Source organism: Gracilinanus agilis, chromosome 3 (genome assembly GCF_016433145.1).
Source record: "Gracilinanus agilis isolate LMUSP501 chromosome 3, AgileGrace, whole genome shotgun sequence".
NCBI classification, from domain to species: Eukaryota; Metazoa; Chordata; class Mammalia; order Didelphimorphia; family Didelphidae; genus Gracilinanus; species Gracilinanus agilis.
This window is the reverse complement of record NC_058132.1, coordinates 405,412,884-405,430,028: the sequence shown is the minus strand read 5'-3', so window position 1 is coordinate 405,430,028 and position 17,145 is coordinate 405,412,884. Positions and strand designations below refer to the sequence as shown.

Sequence of the window (17,145 nt, the reverse complement as noted above, 5' to 3'; positions counted from 1 at the left end):
GCTTCCCCTCTGAATTGTCATGTGGGTAAGTTAGGCTTACTTCCTTTCGCCTATCTTGGCGTTTCTAGAGTCTTTACCTCAATAAGGCTTCTTTGCCTCTCTAATTTGCTCCGGCCTTGTGACTAGTAGCCTAGTTTAATTATTAGCCTTTTAACCCTCTCTCGGTCCGGACCTCTGCTGGTCCGGGCCAGCCTCTCCCTCTCTCTATTTCCCTACCTTCTACCTTCCCAATTGTAAATAAACTACCATAAAACCCATCCTGACTTGGGTCTATTTTAATTATGGAATCAATCTGAATTATTGATTCCTGGCGACCATACCTTAAAATATATATAAATATATAAATATATAAGTTTATGTATATATATATATAAAATATATATAAATATATAAATATATAAGTTTTCCCTCTTACACTCATTAAAAAGAAGTAATTATGTAAGAAACCCACATCCATGGTATAAAGGGATATTCTTTATCAATCAACAAATATTTGTTAATCATCAAGTATAATCCAATAATTGGGAATATAAAACAAAATTAATGATATGCATTAGGTTGGAAGATATACAATGAACCTGCAAAACACAGGTTAGAGCCAGGCCTGTTAAAGACTTCAAAAGCTAAACAGCAGCATTTATATATTTGATGCTAGAAGCATCAAAGTTCCATTTAAATTTACTGAGTACAAAAGTAGCATGATGAGACTTGCCCTTAAAGAAAATCATTTTGGTAAAAGTGTGGAAGAAGGACTGCAATAAATCATATTTTATAATGGGACGCTTGTTTGCCCTAACCATAAATTCATGCTTTTATATACTCAGAATCAAAAATTTTATTATACTAACAGCTCATGTCTAAATAATAATTATGAAAAGAGCTTTATAATCATAATCTCATTTGAGATGTATGCAAATATTGTTATTTCTATTTCAATAATAGAGCTCTAAAAGGTTAACTGACTTGGAAGAACACACAGTTAAAAAGTGACAGAAGTGGAACTTGAACCCAATACTCAATTCCCACATAAATGTAGTACAAGTATTACTTAAGATGATCTTGCAGAAAATCATAGTTAATTAGCAAAAGTTTCTATCTAACAATTTTAAATTACCTATAACATACTGTAATAATTAAATATCTTATATATGGCCAAGTGTAATAGGTAGATTAAAACTGTATAATAAATGGTATGACTATAATTGATCTGACTGTGTTGGTGGTGAGTATTGATAGCTTTGATTGCCCAGCTGTATTGATAAACTAAACTGTCAGGGTTAACTATCTACAAATGGTAGATGGAAGGCCTTGAGGCAGTTTGATCCAACTAATGTATTATTCTATATGAGGAGAGGCAGGGAAAGGATTTGGAAATAGGATATGAAACCTTTATACTAAGATTTCTAAATAAACCCAAAACGCCAACTGCTTCTCATGAAGCACCTTATCTTCTTGCCTGTAATTAGGCCTAACTCAAATGACTCTTCTGTATAAATATTAAATTCTATCTTACTACCTTATTTATACTGGATAATAAACCTTAATTTATTACCTCTTAAAGTAATTTATAAAGATAACTAAATGCAGCACCTCTCTCACTCCAATAGTACTGTGACAGTTTTTCACAGACCAGCCCTCTTGCACCCCCCCCCCCCCCCGGAGTACCTCTCGTGAATAGGCCTTAAAGCTAGACCCCTTCTCTCAAGAGTGCTGAGATGGAAAACAAAACAAAACAAAAAAACCCTCAGTCACTAATCTTTTGAACAAATTGTAAGTCTGTTTTCAGCTTTCTTGAATCTCTTTTTCTTTCTCTCCAACAGCCATTAACTGTCTTTCAAATCAAGAGCTCACAACAGTCACCCCTGTTCTTCTAGACTGCCAGAGAAACCAGAGCCCAGCATTCTTTCCCAGGTTCCTTTTATACAATTTCCTTAAAGGGCAGCATAAAAACCTACCTGTTTAGTTTCTTAAAGAGCCTAAAGCAAAATTCTGTCTATTTCCTATGCTATGAGACACAGTTTCCAAATTACAACTCAGTCTCTTCCCTAATACTTCTACTCTTAATTAAACAGAATAAACTAATTTAAAATCCTCAACAACATTTCCCCCGAGTTCCTTTTGGGAGAAACATTCTCCCTAAAATGGATCTTTCAAATTAAACTTACTCTATAATTCTATGCTAGAGACAGAGTGAAGTAAAAAGAGGAATGAAAGTAAATAAAACATCTTGTAAAATACAAGTCACATATCAAATACAGATATTTACAATTACAGAACATATTTATAATTATATTCTCACAAAAACACAATTTACCCTAAAGATAATTCAAATTTACCTTAAAATTTCTATGGAAAGGGGGGCAGCAGCTGGGTAGCTCAGTGGATTGAGAGCCAGGCCTAGAGACGGGAGGTCCTAGGTTCAAATCTGGCCCCAGACACTTCCCAGCTGTGTGACCCTAGGCAAGTCACTTGACCCCCATTTGCCTACCCTTACTACTCTCCTGCCTTGGAGCCAATAGTATTGACTCCAAGATGGAAGGTAAGGGTTTAAAAAAAAATTACTATGGAAAAAAACTTGCAACAAACAGTTTATATACATTATCACATTTTTACATATAATAACATTATATACAAATATTTCCCCACTGAAATGGATATAAATCTCCCCTGAAGTTAGATATTTTCTTTAATATTTACTTTTAAAATTTTTATATTTTAACATATTTTATTTTTCATATTTTTATTTATTAATGCTTTAAGTTTTGATTATCCATTATTTTATTTCCTTATTGTTTTATTAATATTACTATTAAATATATTTTCCTATATTAATAATCCTCCATTTAGACCAGAAAATCATAATTAGTTACCTATTCCCTTACATTATAAACCTGTATGCACAAAAATCAAACCTTTTGGGGGTAGCTGGGTGGATCAGTGGATTGAGAGCCAGGCACAGAGACGGGAGGGTCCTAGGTTCAAATCTGGCCTCAGAAACTTCCTAGCTATGTAACCCTGGGCAAGTCACTTGAACCCCATTGCCTAGCCCTTACCACTCTTCTGCCTTAGAGCCACAATATTGACTCTAAGACAGAAGGTAAGTGTTTAAAAAAAAAAAAAATCAAACCCTTAATTTAAATGTAAAGTTCAGGGTCTTTAAAACAATCCAGTGTCCACAGTCTTAATTACAATACAGTGTACTTTCAAATAATCTTTGTCCATTTTTCAAATAGCCTTAGTCCATTTTACTTGCAAATAGCATCCTTAGTAATTCCTTTGTTCATTTGTCTTTGTAATCCTTGAAACTTGACTCATTAAAAATAGTCCAGTTATACTTGCAGTAGTCTTTGTCTTCTTACTCTTTGATTCTCAACTGATGGTACTCTCTTCACATGGGAGCAATGTATCCATGCTTACCTCTCTCCAATCTTCTATAGCCATCATTGTAGTTAGGAGTACCTGGAATGGACCTTCCCAGGCCAGTTGAAATTAAAATTCTTTATATTTTTGTTAAAATTCTTTATATAACAGCATCTCCAGGATTTATATTATGTTATGAAAAATCAACTGAACCAGCCTGTATGATTGCTCCTAATTCATAAAGTTCCCCGATTCTAATTTGCAAATCCTTAATATGTTGAACAATTGTTCTATCTCCAGCTACCACTGACATATAAACAGGCTAAATGTCTATCCTTGCATGGGTGGATGTCCAAATAACATTTCATATAGTAAAATATGTAAATCTCCTCTTGGTCTAGTTCTCAGGTAAAATAAAGCTAAAGGTAAGTTATCAGGTCATTTCAAGTGTGTCTCTGTGCACAATTTACTAATCATGGTCTTCAATTCCCTGTTTAATCATTCTACTTGACCATAACTTTATGGATAAGGCAATGAAATTTAGGCATTATTGCTAGGCACAAATAATTCTGCTGCAACACTGAATCTATGAAGTGTGTTCCTCTATCTGATTCAATTCTCAATGGTAATCCAAATATGGGCATGATCTCTCTCAATAATACTTTTGCCACAAATTGTGCTGTGCTTTTATTTGATGGGAATACTTCTGGCCACCTTGTCAACTGATACAAATACTAAACAAAATTTGTGGTTTCCAGCTTTTGGTACTGATTTGAAATCTATCTGTAAATGTACAAATGGAGTGTAAGCCAAAGGTCTTCCACCAAATGCCTTCCCTCTAAAAACATGTTGGTTGCAGGCTGGACAAATTTGAAACAGTGCACAAACTTTTGAAGCAGAATTTGTTATACCAGGGGCTATCCAGACTTTCTTTACAGAATCAATTATGCCTTGTGTCCCAAAATGTCTATTCTTGTGTATTGTGTGACAAATTTGATTGTAAAATGTTTGGCAGTATTGGTTTACCCTGTAATACTACCCATATATTCCATTTATTTGTATGCTTTAAAATTTTGCTTCCATTTCTTACTTCTTTCTCATTGTATGTCTGAGACAAATCCGTTTCATTAACGATTGCTAGATTTAAAATTAATTCAGGACCTTCCATAGCTGTTAGTTTTGCTGTTATATCTGCTCTGTGATTCTCTCTTGATATAAAATCAGTTCCACCTGCACCACTGCTAGCATTTTCAGCAACTGTAGCACAACTAAGAGTTCACTTGTCTTCATGTTTCCACACTAAATCTGATCTGATCTCACATTTCCCCCACCTTCATTAATTTTACCTATCCTTCTCTGAACCCTCTAGAGCAGTAATGGGAAACCTTTTGAGCCGGTGTGTCAAAATTCACCAAAAAAAAAAACAAGCATAATTCAGGTTGTATGTCACTTTGAGGAAAAAAAACACCATAATTTCATGATATTTATAGCTTAAATAACAAAAATGTAAAATTGTAATATATAACTGTATTTAATAAACCAAAATAGGTAAACTAATATAGGTAGAATTGTCCTCTATAGTGCACAGCGTGTCTACACTACACTACAACAAATGTTTCATCCTCGGCATGCAGCCCCATACTTCTCTGTATGCAGCCTCATGCAGTGGTGCATCAGTGCAGACACACGTGTCATAGGTTTGCCATCACCACTCTAGAGATTTGCTAAAGTTTCTCGAGAAAAGAACTAAACAAAGTATTTAAAGTTAAAGAACAACAAAAGTACCTAAAGAGGAAAATGTTTTCTCTTCATTTCTTTTATGCCATTCCTAGTAACAATAAGCATATGCTTATTTTAATTGAGACTATAACAATAAAATGGGTTAATATGTTTCCTTAACGGTTTTAAGTAATTTCTATAGCCCTTTCTAAGACAAAATTAACATTATTCTATAAATAAAGTTTAAATTCCTCTCCTTCCAAATATCATCTTTTATTTGCCCACAAAGAATTTCACTGGTTTAATTTTCTGCTCACTCACAAGAACTTCTTATTGTCATTCCAATTACTCATAAAATTATTAAACAAGATATCCAATACCAAGTACTCACAGCAATCCTTTGTTTATAATTTTATCCAGAACATTTCTAAGTTCTACAATTTATTTTTTCTAAAGCCATTTTATTTCCATTTAGAATCCCGAACAATCCCTACCACCATCCATAAAAATTAAAAACAAAAACACAAATCAAAAACTCCCCCACCCAAAAACAAAATGGAGAAGTAGGGAGGAAGAAAGAGGGGAGGAAATTTCAAGTACCACTCTCATAAATAAAAATTCTTCTATACTACTTTCAGACTTAAATTTTGTATCTATCCTATATATTTATTCTATATATGTACTTATGTAAATATGGTCCCCGTGGCAAGAATGTAAGTTCTTTGAGAAGTACAAGATTTTTAAAATTTATTATCTCCCATAACCAGTGAAGAACATTTAAAGGATGCATGCCAAAATGAGACACTAATGCACTGTCGGGAGTTGTGAACTAATCCATTCAGGAGTATAACCTAGACCTATGGCCAATGGGCTATTAAATCCTCTGACCTAGCAATACCACTACAAGGTCTCTATCCCAAAAAGATCAAATAAAAGGGGAAAGACCCTATTTTCAAAAATATTTATAACAGTTCCCCCCCCTTTGAGCTGGCAAAGAATTAGATGATGCCCATCTATGGGGAATGGATGAAAAAATTAATGATATATGATTGTGTTTTAAGAAATGATAAACAAGATTTTGTCACTCCCCCCTCCACCCCCCCCCCGATTTCAGCTTGATTTATTATTGGACAAGGCGTGCACTATTTTTTTTTAAACCCTTACCTTCCGTCTTATTGATTGCTCATCTCTTATGTCCTAAGTCTAACTGTCATGATACGACCATCAAACAGTCCAATTCATTCTCTAAATTACTTCCTTCCTTGGAAATATATTAGGAGTATGCTTTTGGTTTCAAGTGCCTATGAACATTAGATTCCCCCCACCCCCAAATTCTTGGCCCTATTTCTACCTTATAAATGAGGAAATTAGCATAGATTATTTCCCTGCCTATTATCATAACTGGTAAATGACTTGAGACTGGGTATCAACTCTGGTCTGACTCCAAGTTCAACACTCTACTCATTTAGAGAAAAGGCACTAACATTAAAGGGAGATTGGGAAAGCCCTCTTGAAAAGCCATTCACAGGTACCAGAACTTGGGAATTCCTAACACATTTGCCTAGGATATTGAATAAAATATTTTATATGGTCTTCCACTGGGTTATTTTACTCCTGTTCCTATCCCCACCCTTGCAATTTGTAATATACAAATTATACAGCTCCCTAAAAAATGTATTTTGTATCTTTATTAGCTATAATTTATTCTGATATATCAAACTTCTAACCATATCACTGGGTTGAAACTCCTTTCTCCACGGTCACCAATTATTTCTTACTGTTAAGTGTAAAAGCCTTTTTCCATTCCTTATCCTTCCCATTTTTCTATGCAGGATGACAAAAAAAAGAAAACTCACTTCAAGTTTTTTTGAAACTGTGTTCACCCATTAGTACAGCTATTCCCAAGTTTTCTTTTAACTTTTATCATTCACAGATAATTATCCCTTATACCTCTAGGTAACCTAGTACTCTTCTCTAACATTTTCAGTGATCTTTTTAGTTCCCAAGGACTCATCATCTTTATAATGATATTTGACACTTCCATATCTATGTATACTACCCTCATCTCTTTCTCAAGCTCCAGGCCTATATTGCTTACAAACTTCTTGCTAAATATATCCAAAATGTGGCAAAATTAGGACATTAATGCATTGCTGGTGGAGTTGTGAATTGATCCAACCATTCTGGATAGCAATGTGGAACTATGCCCAAAGAGTGCTAAAAGACTGCCTACCCTTTGATCCAGACATACCACTGCTGGGTTTATACCCCAAAGAGATCAAAAAGAAAAGGAAAAAGACTTGTACAAAAACATTTATAGACGCGCCCTTTGTGGTGGCAAAAAACTGGAAAATGAGGGGATGCCCTTCAATTGGGGAATGGCTGAACAAATTGTGGAATCTTTTCATGATGGAATACTAACTCAAAGGATTAATGAACTGAAGGAATTCCATGTGAACTAGAATGACGTCCAGGAATTGATGAAGAGTGAAAGGAGCAGAACCAGGGGAACATTATACATAAGAGACGGATATATACTGTGGTAAAATGGACTGTAATGGACTTCTCTACTAAAAACAATGCAGTGATCCAGGACAAAAGAATGCATCCACATTCAAAGGAAGAACTGTGGGAGTAGAAACACAGAAGAAAAACAACTGCCTGATCACAAGGGTTTTTGATGGGGATATATGTAATTAGGGATAAAGACTCAAAATAAGCACCCTAGCGCAAATATCAATAATATAGAAATAGGTCTTATGGAATCCCAGTGGAATTGTGCATCAGCTATGGGAGGGGGTAGAGGGAGGGGAGGGATAGAACATGAATCCTATAACCATGGGAAAACATCCTTAATTAATTGATTGATTGATTGATTAGAGGTTTGAGGTTGGAAAAATAAATAGATAAATGTCTAGCCTGATTTGCCAAAGGAACTTCAAACTCACTAGGGTCCAAAACAGAAATAATTTTCTTTTCATCTCAACTTAATTTGTCAAGGATAGTACCATATAATTGACAATGAAAGAACCATCCTTAAGTCTTCCTATCACCTCTCAAACAATACCAATTATCTAATTCTAATTACATATGGCTACTACCCTAGTTTAGGACCTAATCACTTCTTTTCTAGACTAATTTGAAAAAACCTTCTAGTATATCTCCCTGCTTCTAATACATGATCTAGCTATTTCATCACCAAACTGGCCATGCCTGAACTTTCCTGATTCCTCAGTAGTTAAAATTTTCTTCCTCTCTCATCCCCACAAAATTAATTTATGGTGATTTGGGATAAACATATTGTGCTCATTTACATATGTACATAAAGCTAGAAAGCATATTAGAAACCTTTAAGCACCCTCTCAAATTTAACAGATAAGTAAACCAAAACAATGTTATTTAATGACTTCCCAGAATCACAATCTAGTAAATATCTGTTATCAAGTCCTATCATTTCTGTCCCTTATCTTTCTAGTCTTCTTAGATCTTATTTCTCTACACATATTCTGCACATGCAAAACTTAAATGTTTCCCCTCTTCTTAATTTCGTCATTACTGTAAAATGTACCTACCATCCTAATGATTCAGGTTTATAAGACGGGTACCCTCCTTGGTTCTTTACTCCCACCAGCCTGATACATAAGCCCTTCCATTTCTATCAAATTTTTTTTCCCTCAAAAGGTCCATGCCCTCAAATATCTTACATCATTTTACTAAAGGCAATTCACAACACATAAACAAATACAAGATCATTTGAAGGAGAAAATATTAATACTATGTACAGAAAGAATCTGACCTGTAAGAAATAGCATATGGACTAATAAACCTTAAAGACAGCTAAGAATTCTTAAGAGGGAGAGGACTCTGGGTATGGGAAACAACACCCAAAGCAGGGGACAGAGCAGTGAAATAAAGGAAAAGATAATAAAAGAAAGATGGTATAGAGTAAATGAAAGCATTTAAAATGAATAGTGAAGGAATTTAAATAACTAGTTAATTTATATTTCATCTTAGGAAGCAAAAGGAAACTACAGTCAAGTTTTCAGCAGTGGAATGGCACAAATACATGACATAAGTGGAGTATAGAGCATGACCTATGTATTTGATTTCACTGTAAAGTCAGAGGAGTTCAGAAACAATTTAATGACTCAAACACACCCTCCCCATACCATCAGAGATCAGCAAACCTGGGGGGATAAATGGTCCATGGGAAAAGCTCCAGTTTTCATGGATGTGGGTGGACATAGTTGTAGGGGAGGTTTCAGGGGAACTATGCAGTGGGAAAAAGGTAAAACCATGGGATCTGTGAAAACATAAACCTAAATATTGGTCCGTAAGACACCTTGGAGGTCTTCTAGTTCAACATTTTATTTTAAACATAATGTCCTTGAGGCACAGGGAAGGTGAAGTCAAAGGGCAGTAAGTATCATAAATGGGAAATGAGCCCTGGTCCTCTGATTCTAGAACCAATGCTTTTCCCACCACTCCCTTCACCACCACTCTCAAAATGTGTTCTCTGCTAGTCCCAAGGCTTTCTTTGAACAGTTCTCAATCAAGCCCAGAGATCAGGGCCTTCTCTATAATGAGGGCAGAGAAGACACATTCAAGAGGATTTATAAAGCAGTTGAAAGGAAATAAATGGGAGGTAGAAAAATGGGAGAGATGAAAGAGAGAGGATACTGTCAACCATATATTCCCCTCCTTAACACCTACTTAGAATCCCCTCATCAATGATATCTTCCATTTCCTCAAACTTCACTGTATATAATTTATCTGTTTACATGTTGTAAATCAACAGCAGAATTTAATTCTTTGATGACAGTATTATTTTTCATTTTGCCTTTGCATCCATAGTGTTTTGAATATAAGTATGCATTTGGGGTGGGGGTGGGGGGACAAAGATTTTTTGGTAGAGAAAAACACGAAGAATAGAGCCTAGAAAGAAAACTGGTAATGACTATTATAATTATTACTATTCAATGGTGCTATATTTTGATTACTATATTTTGTTTCTGTATTGATTATATTGTATTTGTTTCAGTATTGGTTATATTATGATGAAAAAAATAATTGTCCTATTCAAACTGGTTTTAATAGCACCACCTTTTTTTAAAAACAATTCCACAGTATTCGAATTATTTCTTCTATAAAGATTTGATAAAGTTTGCCCTGCAAATTTATATACTACAAGTATTCACTGGGGGTGGGGGGAGGGGTGGTAGGATTTTGGAAATGGCTTGTTTGATTTCTTTTTCTGTTACTGCTGCTTTATGTAGATTGCTTATGGAAGAGGTCTTGTTTCTGCATATTATGTTTCCAAATTTTGTAAATGATTCTGTTGTCATTTTCTTTTTGCTCCTTAAGTTAACAAGTAATTAAATTGTCCTGTATTACTTTCGTCCTATAACTTTTTATATCATAATTCTTTGTCTCTGAACTTAATTCAGAATTCACAGCATCTCTAATGGGCTAAACTTAAAAATCCACCTATTAGAGGCAACTAGGTGACTCAGTGAATGGAGAGTCAAGCCTAGAGACAGGAGGTCCTGGCATCAAATCTGGCCTGAGCAAATCACTTAACTCCAATTGTCTATTACTGTCTTCTGCCTTGGAACTAATATACAGTATTGTACAAAGAAAGAAATATCTCTCTCTCTCTCCTGCTCATCACAAATCTCTTCCTGTTTCAAGGCTTTGCTAATCTTGAAGACTGTATAAAGAAGAAAGAAGTTGGGCCCTACCATCTTTAGACATCAAACTATCCTTCTTCAATCAAGTCAAAATATCGGCACTCAGACTCCAACACTGAGTCCTTCTCAGTCTCATTGGAGGAGGAGAAAGTTTCTGCTAGTCCTGTGTTACCAAGAATCCAACTCTGCTGTTGTTGGCAAGCAAATGATCCATTTATTGAAAGGTAGCATAAGATCTTCAGCTTAGCCTTTTGTTCAAATCATACTGTAACATAATTATCCATCTATTTATTCTATAATTTGCAATAAAATTATTTGAACTATTATCTAAATACTGATGATTTCTCTCTTTTTTTGGCTTGCTAATTTTGTTGTCTGCTCCCTTGTTTTTTGTTTAGTCAATAGTTTATCCATTTAAGTTTTTCCAATAACCAACTCTTAGAGATTCCCCCTACCCCAATCTCATATTTTGTTCACTTCTTTTTTGATCTTAGAAATTTTAGTGGTTTTTTTGCCTGTTCGGTTGTTTTTTAGTTCTAATTCTTCATGACTACAATTATAGCTATATTCCTTTTCAACTCTTCTAAATTGTAAGCTCAGCCCATTCATCTTTAATTGTAGTAAAACATTAAGTGAAATAAATTTGCCCTTAATATGCTTCATCCTCAAAAAATTTTATCTGCCATAGTCTTATTATATCTAATATAATTTTAAATAAGCTGATCTTTAAGTTTAACAATTCTTAAGCAAAACATTTTTAGTTTCTATTTATGTCTGTTTTTTGGATCAGATTTTCTCTATCAAATACTACTCCATTAAAACTATGATCTTTAGGGGGCAGCTGGGTAGCTCAGTGGATTGAGAGTCAGGCCTAGAGACAGGAGGTCCTAGGTTCAAATCTGGCCTCAGACACTGTTATATTAAGGAGGTCTCTTTTATCTATTTGAGGAGGTAGCAATGATGTACAGAGAGGATAAGATGGCACTTCTCCTTTATAACAGTTGCCCAGGCAGGATCCTTCAGGTCAAAGAGGTTTATCCCTTCAGGACCCACCTGGGGTTAATTGATATATTGATTTGGGCTCTTCAGCTAGGATAACAATGATATTCTGACTGTGTTGTCTCCCTTCCCAAAACAAGCTTTGAAACTGATTTAGGAAGGTACTTTAAACTTTATATATTAATAAGAAGGATAAGGGCAAAGGACTGAGGCACTGGAGACCCTATTAAAATTATTACTATTGAAACTCCCAACTGCTGGCAAATGAAGAACAATGTTAGCTTCCCTCTGGTTCAGCCTGGCCAGGACTAAACCAGAGTAGGTAAAACTGCTGGGAAATCTTCACCTTCTTCTGTAGATCTTAGCCTTAACAGTTGAGATATATCCACCCTTTCCACCCTCTTCTTCGTCTCCTGCCCACTTCCTGGATCCCTCCTAGGCCCTGGGAAACCTAGATAACTAGATGATGAAATTCCTAATATCTAGGGACAGTAGACACCGAGGTGGTGGTCAAGTACAGGTTGATAACAGCATATCAGGGACAGGAAGAGCTTGCAGAGAGATGTTTGCACCCTTTCACTCCAAGACCAAGATCCACCAATCTCTAGCCTCAGCACAGGTCAAAGACCCAGAATTTCTGCTCAGGGTTCTCAACTGCCCCCTCCTGCCTTTCACATGCCTCTCTGGGAACATTCTATCCAACTGACTTATCTGTCAATCATTGAATGAACTTCAAGCTCCCAGAGATTCAATATAACAAAACTTCCCAGCTGTGTGACCCTGGGCAAGTCACTTGACCCCCACTGCCCACACTTACTACTCTTCCACCTATGAGCCAATACACAGAAGTTAAGGGTTTAAAAAAACAAAACAAAAAAAACTATGATCTTTAAAGGACTTAAAATTCTCACATTTTTGCATTTATTCTTTATAATGACTAACAATTTATATTATCAATTATTCTGAATGTCACATGAAGATATTTAAATACAAAGTGAATTATCAAATATACACGGCTCTCTGTTACATTATGCTAAAATAAACCAGACAACATATTATCTTTATCTTTATTATCAATTTTATGAGCAGATTTCTTTTTACTGGTAAATTCAATCCATTAACATTCAAAAATTGAAGATTATGTATGTTTGTATTCCCCCCAATGCCCCCAATATCATACTCAGATGTTTTCTATCAGGAAAAGGTCAGCTTTTTGTTACTTTCGCAATATTATTTCTAGATGCATCTATTTAAATACAAATTTTTATCTAATTTTGACTCTTTTCTTTCCCCATCATAAAAAAGGAAATTTCACTTTTAATTCGATCCATTATTCCCTCTATATCTATGCTTTATACACCATGTGGCATTTTTACGTTATTAATGTGCCTTCCTCTCCAAATACCTTTTTTACCATAGGTGTCAACTTTAAAAAAACAAAAAACAAACAACAAAAAAAAACCTTAGCATAATAGATAACTTGTTTTTCTTAATGATGATTTCAAAGAAGGAACCATACCAATACTTGTCATTAAGATTCTTCCTTTTAACTGTTACCTCAATTTATAACTTTGTTCATCATTTTGATCCATTCTCCCTACACCATCACTTGAAACCATTGCAGATCAAATTGGGGGCTTTTGTTCATACCAATAATCATCATAATTGAGTAACCAACAGTTCTGTTCCCCTACCTTTTAAGACATTTTTTATTACCCATTGTTATTTTGCTTTGCTTCTATACAAAATGTTTTCTTCTGTGGAATTTGATTTAAATTTTAGTAAGGACACTACTGGATGCTCACTACCTAGCCAACGGTTTTTATTCCTAGAACTTTCCAAATGTCTTATCAATAGGTTAACTTTGATCTCTATTTGAATAGTTATTAAAGACTTCAATTGACACATACTCCATAGCCTAACGCCTAAAATGCTACACAATGTTTGGAGAATATACGTATGTACATACATGCATGCATACATATACACACAAACATGCATATATATGTGCATGCATGTGTTTTTATCTTTTGGAGATGATGAAAATTTTGAAATAAGATTTAATTTCCTTTGATAGTTTAACTTTTTCTGTTTGTTTTTTTTTTTTTTTGCAAGGCATGTGAATAATACTTCTTAATTCACAGATCATGGATTTTAAAATGACAAAGATCCAACTCTGGAAACTCCTCAGCAAACTCCTTAAGAAAAAAAAAATCTTAATTTTTGTCATTGTGTACTCAAGTCCTAGGCATAGTTCCTGGTACAAAGTAGTGGTGGAGGCAGCTGGGTAGCTTAGTGGATTGATAGCCAGGCCTAGAGACAGGAGGTCCCAGGTTCAAATCTGGCCTCAGACACTTCCCAGCTGTGTGACCCTGAGCAAGTCACTTGACCCCCCCATTGCCTACCCTTACCACTCTTCTGCCTTGGAGCCAATACACAGTATTGACTCTAAGACCGAAGATAAGGATTTTTAAAAAATAAAAAAATAATAATAAATATTAAAAAATAAAAAGTTTACTAAATTGACTTACTAAGTGGAATTCTAATCAAACAAGTTCAATACTTAAGAATCATACAGTTAATTAAGAAAGACTGGACTTAAACACAGATATTTTTACTTTGAATATATGATTTTCTTCACTCAGATACTAGTTGTATGACCTTGGCAAATCACTTAACCCTGTTTACCTCCGTTTCCTCATCTATAAAACGAACTGGAGGAATAAATGACAAACCACTCCAGTATCTTTGCCAAGAAAACCCCAAATGAGGCTGTGAAGAGTTGGACACAAATGAAATGGCTGAACAAAAACAAATGACATTTTTACTAAACTTGGCTAAGTAACTTCCATTTTCTTGGCTATTTAAAAATACAAATGAAACATGGAAATTATATAACTTGGTAAGCTGAATTTGACATTTTTCTACTCTAACTTGAGTACACAGGGGAGACTACAGGTTTATTTAACTGAACTGGAATGACATTTGAGATTATCACACTAGAACTCTCAATCTGTACTCTATCACTTAATTCTGTCTCTGAATTAGAGAAGCAATCATTTTAATTGAAATGTTTAATAATTTTATAATTCCTACTATTCAGTAAAACAATATTTATCAAAATTGTTTAAATAGGAGAAGTAGGTTAAGAAAACGAACAATTACTGAATTCTACTTAATTCTTTACAAGGTACTTGCTTATGAGGCATAGAAAATGAATAAGTAACTCAAAGTATGGATTCAAGTATCATATTTCTAGAGCTAAAAGGGAGCTTAAGGCATCTAATCCAATTCTGTCATTTCATGGAGGAGAGAAGTAATAAGGAGTGCTATTTGATTTGGCACAGATAGTAAGCATCAAAAAATGAATTCGAGCACTGTTCTTTTAATTCAAGAAATTGGGGGGGGAGGGGAGGGGGAGAGAAGAGATTTCCTTCAGAAGTCTGTGTGAAGCCTATGGACCCCTTCTGAGACCATAACAAACAAACAAAAAAATTTAAGTTCAAAGACCCCAGGTAAAAAACTCCTGCTCTAGAGATAGCCCATCACCATCAATATCATATTAACATAGTCCTTTTTAAAGTTTGCAACACCTTTTATTTACATGATCTCATCAAAACAACTGTACATTATGAAAATTATTTTCAATGTTAAAAATTTTTAAGTACTACTAGAGGTAGGAAAAGATAACATTACCTTTTGGATAATCTTCCAATAAGAGGTTGAAGTGACCTAACTGACAAAAGAAATCAGATTCAACTTTTCCTTCAGCTTTTAAGATTAGAGATTCGTAGCAGCGAACAGCCTAGAAGGAAAAAAACAAACCACAAAGAATATTAAGAAAAAGAAGTAGAACAGCAAATATAAATAACTTCTAACAAAACATATAAACTTGTTACTCACTTTCCTCCTCTATATAATGAGAAAATTAGATTAAAAAAATTTTGAAATGAGAAGAAAGCATATTCTAGTCATAAGGGACACCCTGTAGAGAGACCAGAAATGAGGTGTATGTCACAGGTGAGCAACTTCGTCACTCATTTTCCTTGAGCCTCAATTTTCTTACGTGTAAAATGAATGGGTCGACCTAAACAAGAATTCTTAAAACTTTCGTGTCATTGATCTCACTCGGAAGTCTAAAGTCTATGTATGCCTTCTCAAAATAATGTAAATGTAAAGTATTAGAAGAAACAAATTACATTAAAATGTTAAAATTTCATTAATATTAAATTAGGTGGGTTAATATTTATAAACATCAACAATATCAGTATTAATAATAAATTTTTACAAGTCAGGTTTACAGATCACAATGTCAAGAACCACTCTTCTAGAGAGTACCTCTAAGGTCCTCTCTCATTAGAAACTGTTTAATCTATTAAATATTTAAACTGAGATACTCTATATTTGATCTGGTTGGTTCCTAGATTTAGGGTAATTTAAGAAATAATGACCAAGTCTACTAAAAATGTGTTACATGATCTCAATTGAATCCTTGCTTTAGGCAAAATCCTTCTACTTTAAAAGGCAATCTTTTGATAGTTCTCTAAATCATTCACCTACCTACTCAAGATAGTGCTTATTTTCCGCCCTCTTCAAGGTTTCTACTCTCCCCAACCCTCTAAAGCAGGGGCCGGCAACCTTTTTGGCCGTGAGAGCAATAAACGCCACATTTTTTAAAATGTAATTTCATGAGAGCCGTACAGTGCTCACAGTGCGCGCTCCTGTAACAGTGCCTGAAAAAAAGTTGACTTTATGGCTCCTGCAGAAAGAGCCATATCTGGTCCTCAAAAGAGCCATACGTTGCCGACCCCTGCTCTAAAGGTTTATACTTTACTGAAAAAACTCAGTTCTCATCTATGGTCCATTGTTCTCCCATTTTCCTCAACTTTTATCAAACATCTTTCTGCATATTATTTCATCTCACAGATAAGCCCTTCTACTTGGGGAAAAAAAAACACAACACTATATAAAGTCTTCTCTCACAATCCAAATGAATTTTTCTGGCGGGCAATCCTGCTCCATATTAGTGCTCTCCCTGATTTACAATATCATGTGGCTCCTTCCATGCTGTGCTTATGATGAATACAACCCTATTCTTTTTTTAAAAAGTCACTTGCTTGGTCAGACCATTCTTGCTAGCTACCTTCCTATACTTCTTTCTTTGCTTCTCAGATAAGCTCCTTTAAGAAAGCTGTCTAAGGGGGCCAGCTGGGTAGCTCAGTGGATTGAGAGCCAGGCCTAGAGATGAGAGGTCCTAGGCTCAGACACTTCCCAGCTGTGTGACCCTGGGCAAGTCACTTGACCCCCACTGCCTAACCCTTACCATTCTTCTGCCTTGGAGCCAATACACAGTATTAATTCCAAGACAGAAAGTAAA

At 34.9% G+C, this 17,145-nt stretch overlaps 1 protein-coding gene across 5 annotated transcripts in view; it reads right to left on the bottom strand.

Annotated features, from left to right (window-relative positions):
- The window catches only part of KDM6A (lysine demethylase 6A), a 260,558-nt gene that overhangs the window by 154,504 nt on the left and 88,909 nt on the right, over nucleotides 1-17,145 (bottom strand). For all 5 annotated transcript variants that reach the window (XM_044670194.1, XM_044670190.1, XM_044670191.1 and 2 more), the window contains exon 3: nucleotides 15,465-15,573. In XM_044670194.1, the coding sequence (XP_044526129.1) occupies nucleotides 15,465-15,573 (109 nt within the window). The remainder of the gene's footprint in view (nucleotides 1-15,464; nucleotides 15,574-17,145) is intronic.